Raw genomic sequence first — 15,512 nt, forward strand, 5'->3', positions numbered from 1 at the left:
ATCCACCTCAGCAACCCATGAAAATGCTTTGGAAATTAACTGATAACATTAAATATGAAGATTGCGAGGTAAGGGGCTCCTCTTTATTTTTTTTAAATATTACTTAAGATTTTAAGATTTATCAAGACAATTATTATAGAGATGTGATGTATTGTTTTGATCCAAATATGTCATTCTTTTGCCATCTGTTAGACAACACATTTAATTCATAGAGGATGAGCAGATCCATGTTTTATATTAATTTTTATAGGTGTTTCTTTTTGTGTTTTTATGGAGATTTAAAAGATAAATTTAATATAATATTATAATTATAAGAACAATAATAACTTTTATCATTATTATACAGCATTATATTTATAACAGATGTATTTGTTTTATGTATTAATTTATATACATCAGTATATTATTTGCACGAGTGAAATCACACTGTGATTTATTTTTATCGGTTTTAATCCACATTACAAATATTTAAAAGTTTAAAACGATTTGTGGAAAATTGAAATGAATAATATACACTTACCATTCATTTAATTAAAAATAAATTTATTGACTAAATAGCAGATGTAAGCGCTAACACAGCCTGCTTTATTCACTGCTTAAATGGCATGGACATCTACCCTTCACTTTTAATATCGCTGCAACTTGAGCCGTTAGATTTCGCGTGTGTGCATGTATGTGTGAAGTGCATACACTGAGTGATTGTTGTTATGGGCATAGACAAAGTTTGGCAGTAATATCAGGGACTTGTTTAGGAGTGGAGAAGCCTGTCGGACGTGTTTTTCACCCGCGTCCTGGAAGGATAGGGACGGCCGGGAGCAGGAAAACAAAAGCTGGGCACCTCCGCGCTCATGTTGTTCTCATTGTTGTAATTTTCAGGCAAATGTTTACTCGCTGGTATCGATGCGAAAATTAAAATTTGCATTCGAAGTCCGGTCACAGCTTGTTGTTTCGTAATTGTAAACTGCGCGAGCAGGAAGGGGAGTGGAGCTCTTTCAGCCGCGCGTAAAAGTTAGTTAGAGCGCCGGATCCGCGCGGCCCTATCTTAGACTGTGGGAATTTATTTTTCTCCGTCTTTTCCTGGCCAAAGTTAAAAGTTAGCCGGTGTGACTCTGGGTTTGGGAGTCGAGGAGGAATCGGTGGATTAATTCGGCGGTGACAGAGGAGAGAAAGGAGCCCCATGGAGGACGGCTCGCTGTCGGAGTCTGAGGTGGAAAACAAAGGGACGGGTGGTAGAAACGAGCCGCTCGGAATGCCCATAGCGTCGTCTGCTGGATTTTCACCCAGTTCAGAGGTGCACATTGTTTCCTTCCATCGCTTCTTCTTCTCCTTCTTGTGTCTATGGTCCACCTCCCTCCATTCCTATGTCTTTCTTTCACTTTTGCGCTTTGGCCCTGGGACCCTTTTAAAATGCCCCCCCTCCTCCCTCTCACTCTGATTCGTCAGACGGGAGTGAATGTCCCTCTTTTTGTCTCTCTCTCTCTCCACTCCCTCCACAGTCTCTCACTCCCTCCTTCTCTCTCTCACTCCCTCTCTCTCCCCATCTCTGATTAGATATACTGATTCCTCCTTTCAATGGACGTCATTTAAGCGCAGACTCCTGCCTTGAGTTGCGTCCTCCGCTTCACGCCCGATTTCCGACCATTCTTTCCTTATTATTAAGTATTCCTGTAATATTAATAGTCATGTATGCGTTCTATTAGGAGTCCAAGAGGGAGACGAAGAAGCGGCTCTTTTGCTAATATGAGCTCAGGCGAAGGGACGGCAGCACTGTGATAGAAGCCAGGAGAGCAGGGAGAAAAGAAGGTTTTACCAAGAGAAACTTTTCGACCCAAATCCGCCAGCACCGACGAATTTCTGCTTTTTTAGCCCCAAATGAAGGGCAGCGGGGATCTAAGCATTTATTTCTGATGGATTATCGTCCTGCTGCTGCTGTGGCACATATCTGAGCGCCGGGGCCATCGTGATCTTGCAGGAGAGAAGAGTCTTTTCTTGGGGGCTATTTTTTTGTTTTGCTGGTTAATTCCCTTCGCTCGCCCCTCAAACACTCGAAGTGTTTTTGAACTGTTTATTCTTTTCTTGAGTCGCACCAAAAATCCTTTGAGATGTTAGTGCACAGTTTTTCCGCGATGGTAAGTTGCTGGAGCCTCACCGTGTCAGATACTCCGAATTTGTTTGCATTTCAGAATTTGTTATAATGTGTTTTTTTATCGATGACTAATATTTGTGTAAAGCCTTTATTCTTAAAAAAGTGGATAAAAGCTGAAATACTGCAGGGCTTGGTTATTTATCTGAGGGCATTTCCACCTCCGGAATTCCAATGTTTCATTTTATTATTTACTTTTTGCTCTTTATTCTACTGTTACTTTATGTCTTAAACTTTGCGCACAGGTAGTAAGTGTGTGTAATTATAAGCTTTATTGTTTAAAATCAAGCAGCGGGAAATAATTTAATTTAAGCTTCCACTCCTGGTCTAATTCCTGTCACACTCAGGCCATGTTTGAAAATGCCCGCAGAGCATCCAGCAGTTAAAACAAAGACGGGAATTACGCACATTTATGTCTGTGTCTTTTAAGACTGCATTAAAGCTAAAACACTTTCGTTCTGTCCTTTCCTGCAGGACCGTCACGACGGCACCAGCAATGGGACAGCCAGGCTACCTCAGCTGGGCGGCGTGGGCCAGAGTCCCTACACGAGCGCCCCTCCGCTCTCTCACACGCCGAACTCGGACTTCCAGCCCCCGTACTTCCCCCCACCCTACCAGCCCATCTACCCGCAGTCTCAGGACCCTTACTCGCACGTCAACGACCCGTACTCCCTCAACTCTCTGCACGCGCAGCCACAGCCGCAGCACCCGGGCTGGCCGGGCCAGAGGCAGAGCCAGGAGAGCGGCCTGCTGCACCAGCACCGCAGCCTGCCACACCAGCTGTGCCGGGAGTACCGCAGGGAAGTGCTGCTACCGTCCGGCCACGGCATCGACACGGGACTGTCAGACTCTATCCCTATCCATGGAATACCTCACTCTTTAGAAGACGTTCAGGTGAGGCTGCTTTTACCTGGCTTTCTTTTTCTGGGCTTTAAAAATAAAGCACGATACTGTTATTATATTTTATATATTTTGTGCACTGCTTGTTACCAAATCTTATAAAAAACGATATTAATCTAATGTAATATTATATTAGAAACAATATCTATTTTTTATTTTATTATCGTAGCCTATTTTTACCATATAAACAACCATCCTGCCTTCTTTTATTTATCAGTGCTTTAGTGTTTTAACATTATCACTGCTTAAAACGCTTTAATAAATTGGTCTCTTGATGCAGCCATTTTTAACTGCTTAGAAAATAGCATTAAAAATATTCTCAGTGTTGTAAAGATTTCTTCAAATATAATAGCACAATTTATCATCCTTATTTCAATTTATAAAATATACTTTCAATAATGCTGTGAGTTGTCACGTTACATCATGTTATCGCTTAAATATTAAATCAAACGGATAAAAAAACAAAGCGCCTTTTCTCCACACGCGTCTTCATGTCCTGATTTTATTTGATTTCTAAAAAGATGAAGCTCGTCTTTTTCCCCCCGTACAATAACATTCTATTACACTGCATGCACACTGGCAGGAGAATTGAGTTTGTTGGATTGGGTTTGGGTAATAGCTCCGATTACTGAAGATGCATGATAAACGAGCGCTAAAATGATCAATAACCGCCGGTATTATTTGGAGTATTCTTCCTAGTTTTTAATCAGAAACAAACACCAATAATCCTCTAATTAGTTCATAGGCCTTTAATAGGCTGCGCCGCCGTAATTACTATCCAATCTAGATTAGAAGTTTCCTTGTGAGTGGAGCCAATCTGAGGGCAAAATTAGGTCAGGATTATGGGGCGACACAGCTTCGTTATTTAAGTCTGACTTTGTGATCTGGTGTAATGCGTCCATGAATGCAACCCGCTGGACAATAATAACAGGTATGGGCCTCGTGAGCCTCCATGTTGGCTGATTGTTGCTAATTGCGCCGGGCTTTTGTTCGTGCACAGCATCCTGTGTTCACGTCCACAGGACTGAGGCTGGTATTTTTGTGCTAAAATTGTCCATTTTGTGCATTTGTGTCACAGGCTGTTGAGGATCAAGGAATCCACATTCCAGACCAGACTGTAATTAAGAAAGGTAAGCAATTTCCTCCGAGATATCATGCATGTTTCTGCAAGCTGCAGTGCACACCACTACACACACACACACACACGCACGCACACACCATCCACCATTCTGCTCGAGAGAACTCGATGCAATGCGGTAATGCCTGACTGATCCTAATACGCAGTAGCCTATTTTTCATTACATGCTTTCCAAGTGCATCAAACTGGCTGCACCTTTTTTCTCGCTGATGGAATTTACTGTCAGCGTTTCAGAGCAGCGGGGAGATGAGTGGAGCTGCTGGGCTTTGAAGGCCCCGTGGTATTGATGGTCAAAGATACAGGCCTATAGCTGTAGACGATCCTGTGGTGGAGAAAGCCAATAGCTGCAATCACACAGCATGGGCAAATTTAAAATGGAAGTTGGTAGCGCTGGATGGAGCTCAGTCTGTCATTTAGAGGGGGGATACTCGGCTTGGTAAAATTCACTTACTGATTTGTTGGAGGTTGTTGGATTACAAAGCTTGAATATTTTGTGTTTCCTCAAAAAAAGTCATGCTGATTTATAATATTAATGTTACAGCACGAGGAGGCCTTTCAATGGTCAGGTTTTAAAGCGTTTTGCCATCCTCGCTAGAAAAGACATGGAGCCATTTTTCTTTCTTTTTCTGTTTCTAATTCGGTCTTTTCTCCATTCTTTCTTTTTTGAGTCCGTCTATCTGCGTATCAACATGATAATTGGCTTCTTATATTAGTAATCTCAAGAGTTCGTTTAACTCCTATTGTCTCTATTAGGCTCCCCTGAGCCATTAATGTCACAAGTGATCTATCCAAAGGCGCACAGTCCCCTTTGTCTCCGGTTACTGCACACCAAAACGGTGGAAAGCCCAGTGGTGCTCATTCGCCCCCCCTCCTCCTCCCCACTCGGTGTGAAATCACACACGGCTAACGGTGTTTTGTTGGATACCAGGATATGTCAAAATAGGTAGACTTGACCAAATCTCTCGGTTAGTGTGGCTGCTTTGTGCAGAGTCGATCCATGGTGTGTCCAGCGCGTAAAAAGGCGCAGATGATGGAGAATCTCGCTCTCTGCTGCTGAGATTTGAACATATATATGTTGACCGATGCTTTTTAGATAAAGAACAGATTAATGGAAATATTGTTGAGTTTTGTACAATGGGATTTATCCCCAATAGTCCGGATGTTCGTGGTTTTAATCTGCGCACACACACATGAATATTATTCATATTATTTCCATGTATAGGCCTCTATTGCGCTCTGTTCTCTGCATGTCCTTGTTGCTGAAAGTGTACACATGTGGTGCTAAACTCTAAATCCGGGGCCTAAATCCCCCCTTCTCATTTAGTTAAGGCTCTGCATTGCATGAAATTCACTGAGCACGGTCTCTCTCTCTCTCTCCCTCTGCCTCCCCCCTCCTCTTCCTCCTCCACATCCCACCATCCCTCTCTCTCTCCCTGGCTATAGGTCCAGTGTCTTTATCCAAGAACAACAACATCTCCGCCATCCCCGTAAATAAGGACGGTCTTTTCGGAGGGGTGGTAAACCCCAACGAGGTTTTCTGCTCGGTTCCGGGTCGCCTGTCCCTCCTCAGCTCTACATCCAAGTACAAGGTCACGGTGGCAGAGGTGCAGAGACGCCTCTCGCCGCCCGAGTGCCTCAACGCCTCCCTGCTGGGCGGGGTGCTGAGGAGGTGAGTCAAAAAAAAAATCTCCTCTCTCCATACCTGTTTAGAGTATATGTGTGTGAACTCTCTCACTCACTCACAATCCAATCCATTCTCTCTGTGAGCGTGCATCTCTCTCTCTCTCACCCCCCACTCTCTCACTATTTCTCTCTCTCTCTCCTCTGTACCAAGAATAATTAAAATCGACCAACCATGACACCTAGCTCCTGCATTTAAAGCAGGAGAGGTCTGTTAAATTCCATATTAACTTCCTCTCTCTCTCTCTTTCTCTCTCTCCCTCTCTCTCTCTCGTCAAATTAATGTAGGCCTAGTCTGTTTCAACCCCAGCTCTATAGGCCCAGTGAAGGCATTACACATGAAAACATTGGTCTCTAGTGAACTGTCTACTGAAGTGCTGCAGACACGCAGCCAGTAATAGTGCTGCCTATTAAGTAGGGCTTTATTTATTCATTTTGTACAGTATTTGTCTGCTGCTGGAAAGGCTGGGCTCTTTTAGTATTATTTATAGCTTGTATGGGGGATGTAGCGGAGGGGAGAGCCAAACAAATTCAGTGCATTCACCCTTTAATTAATGAAAACAGTCTAAAATACATGTATTTCTTGTAAATATGCATCACACAAAGTACCATACGAATTCCAAATTGTAGGGCTTAATTAAAAAAATATATTTGACAACATAGAGGGAAGTTCTTGCTTGAGTTTATTACTGCAGTATTACACATTTGCAGTATTTTAATAAACATATATTTAACGTCTGCTTTGTTTGCTTTCTAAGGGCCAAGTCTAAGAACGGAGGAAGATCCTTAAGGGAGAAGTTGGATAAAATCGGCTTGAATCTACCTGCGGGCAGACGCAAGGCAGCCAACGTCACCTTGCTGACGTCACTAGTCGAAGGTAAGCTGGGTGCCGTAAATCACGTTCTCACTGTTGTTGCTCCCGCGATATCAGGTGCTTGCAAAGTGGGAGTTTTTTTTTTCTCGCTCTCTCTCCCTCTCTTTCTTTCTCTGTGTTGGAAATCAGCATATGCGCTCATCCGTGTAATGTGGACCGACTTTGCCTCGCAAGTAATAAAGCATGAAGGATGTATGTGTGTGTGTGTGTGTGTGTGCGTCTGTGTAGAGAGAGAGGAAAAGAGAGAGAGAGAGAGAGAGAGAGAGAGGGAGAATGGTGCTGGTGATTCTCGTGGCTTTGCAGCGTTGTTGGCCCTCGCTTTCAGGAGCGCACTTGCAGGTCCACGGCTGGCCTAGTTTACGCACTGGATGAATTTGTGTTGAAGTCCAGTTAATTATTGAGTGCTGCTTGTTTATTGGGCGCCGCTGAGCTGTTGCACCTCATGGATGAGAAGTCGATTGATTTATTAACCCTCATGCATTGTTTCAAACATTAATACAGCCTGACTATTGCAGCTAAGGCCTGATTTTTAATTCTTTCGCTAATAGCTTCTCATGCTTTTGGCTGTCAGGGAGGATTTTTGTTGCATGCAGATTGCATGGCGCTGACCTATTGGGAGCTATATGTTTTGGGTCTATTCAAGTATAAATTAGTCAATTATTGTGCGCTTTTACGCGTCTGGATAAATCCATTTTGCTTGCAGAGTTCAACCTTATATTTCAGTGCAGTGGTATTTTGGTGTGCAGTGGCTTTCCAAAGGTGAAATCCTGCGATGGTTCATTGGTTCCTGTTAATCATTATTGCGGAAGAGGGCCGAATCCAACGTGCTTGGTAGAGATTTGGTGCTGTATTGTAATGAGGCTGGAGAAAATGTGTGATTGTGGGTAATAAGAGGATGGTGGCACGTGGGGGGTTGGATGGGTTGAAGGCAGCCGGTTATTTAGTGAAGGGACACTGCGTTTTCTGAAGCGCTGTCATTGTTTATGATCCGCTCCATTTTATGGAAACGAGTTTACTGGACTTGAGCTTTGATGCTAATTGGCGCATGCGTTCTTCCGGAGTAGAAGCTTATGGGCAGGAAGCCCCGCAGTAAAAACTCAACTGCTTCAGGAAATTAAAACCAAAGACTTGGGAGGAAAAAAAATGTCCAGCGAAGGGAAGAGGGGCGAGTTTAGACTGGGACGGAATGAAACCTGTAGTTCTCATAGCTAAAGTATGGCAAGAGAGAGTGAGATTTACTTATAGCCCTTTAAAATTGCTTCCCCATGCTTGTGTGATCTGCTGGACTTTCAATAATGTGCAGGCATTGGTAATCAATGACATGGTGTTAAGCATGACGCTCCGTCTATATTTCATATCCACTTATTGTTCCTGCTCCATATTTAAGCGTTCTCACGGTATGAAGCAGAGAGCGTGACGTGTATTGACAGCTCGCAGGGCCCTTTTTTCACATCATTCCGGGGCTTTTATTTTTGTAATCATCATCATTAGTGTTGTTGAGGCACAGGTGCTATAACCCTGCTGTGCGCACGCTCTCTTCAGATCAGATTAATCACGTGTGAGTCCAAGCAGGGAGTGTGAACTGCTCTCAATTTGATGTAACCATATTTAATAAGGAAAAACACACTCAACCTCATTTTCTTCCTCTTTTTTTCTTTCTCAGGCGAAGCGGTCCATCTTGCCAGGGATTTCGGTTATGTATGCGAGACCGAGTTCCCAGCCAAGGCAGTAGCTGAATATGTAAACCGTCAGCACTCCGACCCAAACGAACAAGTCCAAAGAAAAAACATGCTATTGGCTACAAAGTAAGTGCTATTATCACGTCTCAACTGTGTCACACACCAGCGTATGCATTCCAGCCTGTGCCACACACACACACACACACACACACACACACACGCACACACGCACACACGCACACACACACACACACACACACACACACACACACACACACACACACACACACAGAAATCAAACTGATACATATTTTGTTGCTATTTTTTCAAAGGGTGCATGTGGAAAAAAAAATCAGATCATTAAAAAATATGATGTCATCATTCCTACATGTCAATATCAGCTAATTAACGCACTGAGCTAAGCTAATAATATTTAAATAAATAAATATTTTAGGCACATATTTCACATGTTACATACGTTTATGCAAATTCCAGACACTTCCTCTCTTTTTATTTAATATAATATTAGAAATTATAATTATAATACAGTTCAGATACAAGTGTTCTGCTGTTGGTGTGTTGCCTGCCTCTCCCCCCCCCCCCCCCATCCACGCGCACAGCACTGTTTTGTTTGCCTTGTGATTTCAGTGACATTGACACATAGCTGGGTCTCATCCAGCGCTACCATTGCTGTTGGTTATTTTTACTCTGCGTTTACTGCATCATGGGCATGGCTTATAAAAAAAAAAAAGGCACAGAGACTCGTGCATTTATTATTGATGATGGACCGCTATAATCAAACAGCTGTCAGCTATAAGCGCTTATTACAGCCTGTCTGCCTGTTATTAAAATACCAAGAGCATGGAATGGAGAGCGAAGGCGCGTTAAGTCATCTTTTAATGGTGGAATATATTTAATATACGTTATAGGATATTTTACATAGATTCACAGTGGGGCTGCATTAGAGTCAGATGTAAGAGATGGAGATGCAGATGTTTCTTAGAGGGAAAAAAATAGTGAATTCAAGTTTTTCGACTGTATTTATAGTGTTTGCTTAAAATAATAATAATTATTAGCGTCTGAAGTTCAAAGTTTACATTGCTTACAACGACAAGTCATTTTATTCAATGTTTGCGACTTAAATGTTTATTTTTGGGGGGAGAAAAAGGAACAAATAAAATATGCCTCGAGATTCGTTTCCACCTGTTTGCAGCTGCTGGACATGTTTTTCCCAGACAGTTCTGAAACCAGCAGAATGAGTTACATAATATTTTTAAACTAATAATAATTAATAAATGCTTTAAAAGTTAATTTGCAAAGAGAGAAACACCAGAACCTACCTCAGCTTTTTGTTTTTTGCATTTTTCTCTCCTTTTACGCACGTTTAGAATTCACATCCAAACGCCCCATGATTAAAAAAAGGCTGTTCTTGCAGTTTCCCCAGTGTACTTTATTTTCATTCATGGCAATAAAAAGCATGCAGGGATCTGTGATGTGTTGCCCAGGTCATTAACACTCTTCTCTCTCTCTCTTTTAGGCAAGTGTGCAAAGAGTTCACAGACCTCCTGTCCCAGGACCGCTCGCCGCTGGGGAACTCGCGGCCGCAGCCCATCCTCGAACCGGGAATCCAGAGCTGTTTGACCCACTTCAGTCTAATCTCGCACGGTTTCGGGACCCCGGCCCTGTGCGCGGCCGTCACGGCCCTGCAGAACTATCTGACCGAGGCTATCAAAGCCATGGACAAAATGTACCTCAACAACAACCCCAACAGTCACTCAGATAACGGCACTAAAGGCGGAGACAAAGACGAGAAGCACAGAAAGTGATGTTTCCATCCCACCTTCACCGAGGGCCAAACAAACCCCGGGGCCCCCTTCTTCTACACCGACCCACACCCTTGCGCCTCGCCCCGGCCCCCACCCATCCAATATAAATATTATAAATACCTTATAAATACTATTGATAAAGTTAAACGTGCCACTTCCTGATCTTGCGCGGTTTTACATGTTTTCTTTTTACATCCCACTTTGGATTGACGGGGGAAACGACGCAAGAATCTTCTTCTTCTTCCAACACCTGAACCATATGAAATGTTATTTAAAAAAAGAAAAGAAAAAAAGCTGCGGAGGAAACAGCTCCAGGGCGAGGAAAAAGGTGTATTTGCCTCAGCCAGAGGACTTTTTATGTACTCCCCGTGTTTTTTATGAGCTGCAACGAATGGACTGAAACCCAGCGAACCCCTCGATATCTCAATTTTACGATTGTGACAAAAACGAAGCGAAAAGAGGATGAATTCTTATCAGTATTGTGAATAATAAACTTGAAAAACAAAGAGAAATTCCACAGAGCTCCATGTCATGACTTCAGTTGTAGACTCTCTCACTCTCTCTCTCTCCACGCGACCAACTTGAACTTTTTGAATTTCAACACGATTCACGGTTATATAAGGGAATCAGTGTTCATGTATGTATATATTTATTTATGTGTAATTTAATGGGAATTGTAAATATGGTGCGTCTGTTGAAACTTCTTTTTTTTATTTATCTGGTGCCTCCTGTTTTAGTGGGTTTGAATATTCGGTTAGTTCTTCATGTGATTTTATGGTTCTTAGAAAAACAGAAGTTTGGGGTATTTTTTATTTCTCTGGGATATTTCAATTCAGCCCTCTTGTAGCATGTTGAGGCGACATTGAAGCAAGTGAACAAATTTAATAGAAATAAAACTTCCATTTCTCTCTATATATATCATCCTTATTCAGTTTTTTTTAATTTGAGACAGAGCAGAAGTGAGACCCTGAGGAGAACTGTTTTTTTTTTTGTGTTTCTATTTTCGTTTTTATACAAGCTTTTATGTGTTGTGCCAATCAGAATACGTTTCACCTCTTGTTCTCTCCTTGAAGCACCATAAAAGCAATAAATTGAATATTGTCTTTTTTTTTTTTTTTAAATGTTGGAAGACATTCAAAAAACATTTTTTGGGACCACCTGATATCTTGTCATGTCCGATAATGTCCAAAATTGGAGGCGGTTTTAGCTGTATTGTATAGACATGTGCTGGCAATAGTTCCCATGCCTGTCAATGTATTATAGTCCTTTGTTGCCCAGAAAAAAAATAAATATTTGATACGCTTCATCTCGATTATTATTCATATCTTTTAATTTTTTATTCACTGCTTGATACGCCGGGTGTTTTTTTCCTTCTGTATTTTTTCACTATTTTTTTTCCGGCTACAGTAATTGAGTTTAAGTCTCCCCTGACGATTGCTCCCTGCAATAAGCAGCTGAACTCATTGTTTCCCTCAAGTATAATAAAAAAAAATCTTACTTTAAACTCCCTGGTTCAGAGCACAGGATCTTATGCAGGCCAAATGGCTCACAACAATGGATGCGTTCGCGTTTGAAGTGCGCAGCGCCACCCCTCCAGCTAAAACCCTCTGAGATGTATACAGGCCTGGTGTGCACTGTTTGCCTGTTATAGGCTATATTTGGCTCTCCCCGCGTTGCATTCAAAGACATGCATCAAATATGTGTTATGTTGTTGTGCCTCTCAGTGTAATCAATGAACAATCAGCGCTTTACCATGCTGGCTTTTTTATGTACATTTTAATCATCACACTTTCATAACCAATCTCCTGCTCGGGCTGGTATTTAGTCTCTTTTCGTTGTGTTTGGCTGACTGGGTCCATAAATGTGGCTATCACGCTGGCTGTAATAGCAAATCTGACGCTGGCCTTTGCTTTATTTCGCGTGCAGAGCTGCAGAGAGCAGGCCCGTTGCATAACATTTGAGTTTGATTGTATATTGATGGCTTGGCACCTATAGCTCGAAATCAATCTCGTGTGGAGCATGAATCAGAGTGGTGATATATGCATCTTGGTATTGTTTCTTGCGTTCCCTATTTCACTGTCTGGTAACCATGCAGTTTAAAATATTGTAACCATCCCCCCTTCCTCCCTTCCTCCTCCTCCTCTCTCCAATCTCTGCAGCCATATTTATTATCTGCATGCTTTTCGGGCCCCTGCTTTAATTCTGAGGCAGTTGTTATTTTGCAGGAGGGTGAATGAAGCCTAACTGTACATGTCCTTGGCATAATTGCGATGCACAGTGCTGGAGCAGGTGAAGCGAGGCATTGTCTGTCAGGCCCCTGTTTTTGTTGGCTCAGGCTTCAGATTGTGTGTGTGGGATCCTGTCCTCAGGCACAATAGCTCACTCATAAAGGGGAGAGACTACCCGGCTGCTCCTGCTATGGTGCATGTGAGGGGGGGAACAGCATAAATAGTCACTTTAAGGGGAAAACAATCGTATTAAAACAGCGTTAAAAAGGAAGCCCCTCACGTGTGTCATTAATGCTAATGTTGTTTAATAAATTTATCAGGGTTTGGTTAAATAAGGGTAGAACGAACGCATTAGAAATAGTGCTATATCTGTAACAATGGTGGATATTTGTGCGTATTATTAGAATAAGATGAGCAGGATCGCGAGGCCTGTAATTGTGTCTTTCTGCGCAATGGAATTGGAAGTGTGAAAGAAACTCCAAATCCCATTGTGTGTCGTTTGTTTACACTGATACTAACCTATAATTTGCATACCTTTTTAATACCAAATTGTAATTTTACCCCTAATTTGATCTTAAACAGGTAGAGCTAGTTTCTCATAATGCCTCACAGCGAAAGTCATTTGCACAGAAAAAAAACAAGGAGGTCTGAAATTTGAAGAGCCAGTCAGCAATACCCAGCTGAATTTAGCTAATTCAATCCATAACTGCTGCTTGTCTCAACTAAAGCAATTACAGCTGATTCTCGTTTAGTAATTAATAAGTGTGAGGCCTGTTGTTATAGAATATTGTGGAGGATATGCGAAATAAAATATAAAGCAGGGGTTAAAGTGATGCATTTTTGTGTGATTACGCGTATTCTGCAGGCAGATTGTGATGCTCAAGCAGTGTGTGTGTGTGAGTGTGTGTGTGTGTGTGTAGTGTTCTTTCTATATATTTATTTCACACAGTATTTCTTTGCTTGTAAGGTTCAGTGGCTTGTAGCTGTGTTGATATTTATAGTTTGTAGCAGAGATGTAATGAAGGACAAACACACACTGCCTGCGTGTGTCTGAGCACTTTATTTTGACGTGACACTTTAAATTAAAATCTGCAGCACCAGATTTAAGACTAGATTATGTTTGTATTCGCGGTGCATTTAGATGCTGAATTAATGCTTGTGTGCTTATAATTCAAATATGCACCTATTATTCAATTGATCGCTGTCTGTCTGGCATTTTACGCAACTGTTCATCTCCCACCAGCTGCACGTCACTGCTGCACCCACATGTGTCCCATCCACTTTTTTTTTCTTCCAGCCAGCAGCCATGTTTGTGGTCAGACAGAATCTAGCTGAAGCTGCTGAGCTCATTGCTTGCTGAAAGGAGTGTCTGCATGGCCTAATTACCCCGCAGCACCATCACTACTACAGTCTGCGCTGTAACGCTCGCAGGCAATGCTTTGGAGCTATACTTCGCCTGCGTGGGGAGATTTAGGACAGAAGCCTACAAGGGCCAGATTTGCTCACTCACTGTACTGCCACAAATGCTGGAAGATTGCTATGATTGGAATTTGATTTAAACGCAGCTGTGCTGTTGACATTTAAGCGGAGGGATCTGAGTTTGGTGGAGGTTGGAGCGATTGTTTAAAGATGATCAGTTTTTGCGCAGGACTTTGGAAAGAAATTACGCATTTGAAAAAGATTAGTGTGCAAAGAATGGTGGAAACTTTCTCCTTGTTGATGAAAGAGATGGCCCATTTTCTGGTAGAATTTCTGCCGTCAATTAGAGCTACTTAGATCACATTTAACCGCATTTCAAACTGCCAGCGTAATAATAAGTGGCTTGGACAAGGCGCAGGGCTCCTCTAAATGACATTTGATACGGTTATTGGTGCAATCGAATTATGGGACTTTAAAGTTTGCAATGAAGCGCAAAATGGCTAATTGTCCTCAACTCTGACATCAGCCGTCATTTTGGGGTCACTTTGACCCCCCCTGCCTGGCTCTGACCCCCCCTATGGGCCCCCTTTTGCCCACTCTGAGAGCCAGGGCTCAAAAGCCAAGAGAGGTCAACGACTCCACCAAATCACCAAATCAGGCCTGATTACTTGAGACATTAGGTAATCGATTAGAAAACATTAAGTGACTTTGAATAAACAGAGGGAGTCCTGGAGCAACTGGCGCTCGATACTTCCGGTCACACACACTCATTCACAAAAAGTGAGAGGTAGTTTTATAGTTTTGCAACGTGTGCACACACACTCATTCACACACTCTCTCATGCACAAACGCCCAAGTTTTTTTATTTTTAGTTTCAATTTTATTTCTTTTTGGCTTTGTGAGAAATACACAAAGGTTTTGCACTGTGACATCACTTATCAGGAATCATTGTTGTCACCTATCAAACACTGATTTCTGCCAATTTCACGGCCTTGTGTATCATCAAATATATGAAAAAAGGGCGGATTAAAATTGTGTTAATGTTTCCCTACTTGGTTAATGCAGTTTATATTCTAGTTTTAGTCATTCCCTCTCTCTCCCAGTCTCTCCCTGCATCCTCTGCAGTCAGCCAGGGGGGGAGTGTCGCCCCGGGCCAAACATATGCTTCTTTCCATTGCACTAATCCAAATGCAGCGTGGAGGAATAATTGCTCGAGTGGCCGTGGCTTCGCAGGGGCTTTGTCCCTCACTGGCTCCCGTCAGCCAGGCACACGCCATTTCAATCAACTCCCTCTCTCTCTCTCTCCCTTTTCTCTCTCTGTGTATCAAACCCCAGACCTTTTATCAAACCAGACCCTCACGCTTCATAAGCACACAGCCACATCCTCTAAAACGCGCTTGTTGTTTTGTTGTTGTTGCTGTCAGGTCATCATATTTGGAGCTCCATCTTCATTAATATTGACAGTGCACCATGTTGGCAGGCTGTATTGGCAAAACGGTCGCGTGAGCAATGACTGCAAATGAAAATGACTTTTTTTTTTTTTTTTTCACAGCGCCTCAGACTATTTTAAAGATTCTCACAGATTCCCGAGCACCAAGCGTTACCCAGTCAGGAGGGAGAAATCA

The 15,512-nt window shown here is 42.5% G+C and overlaps 1 protein-coding gene across 3 annotated transcripts; it reads left to right on the forward strand.

The window, feature by feature from the left end:
* tfap2a (transcription factor AP-2 alpha) lies at positions 1-11,544 on the forward strand. 3 transcript variants are annotated; one of them, XM_069667148.1, is made up of 7 exons: positions 1-68; positions 2,618-3,037; positions 4,122-4,173; positions 5,625-5,850; positions 6,620-6,738; positions 8,399-8,540; positions 9,952-11,544. In XM_069667148.1, the coding sequence occupies exons 1-7, from the start codon at positions 18-20 to the stop codon at positions 10,238-10,240; spliced, it is 1,299 nt and encodes a 432-aa protein (XP_069523249.1). In that variant the 5' UTR covers positions 1-17; the 3' UTR covers positions 10,241-11,544. The 3 variants fall into 3 exon arrangements, with proteins under 3 accessions (XP_069523249.1, XP_069523252.1, XP_069523250.1); XM_069667151.1 differs by lacking the exon at positions 1-68 and adding an exon at positions 1,161-1,291; XM_069667149.1 differs by lacking the exon at positions 1-68 and adding an exon at positions 1,512-2,129.
* Positions 11,545-15,512: the final 3,968 nt, after the last annotated feature.

Source organism: Semicossyphus pulcher, unplaced genomic scaffold (genome assembly GCF_022749685.1).
Source record: "Semicossyphus pulcher isolate SPU_LCO1_2020_fin unplaced genomic scaffold, fSemPul1.0.p SCAF_18, whole genome shotgun sequence".
Lineage (NCBI taxonomy): Eukaryota > Metazoa > Chordata > Actinopteri > Labriformes > Labridae > Semicossyphus > Semicossyphus pulcher.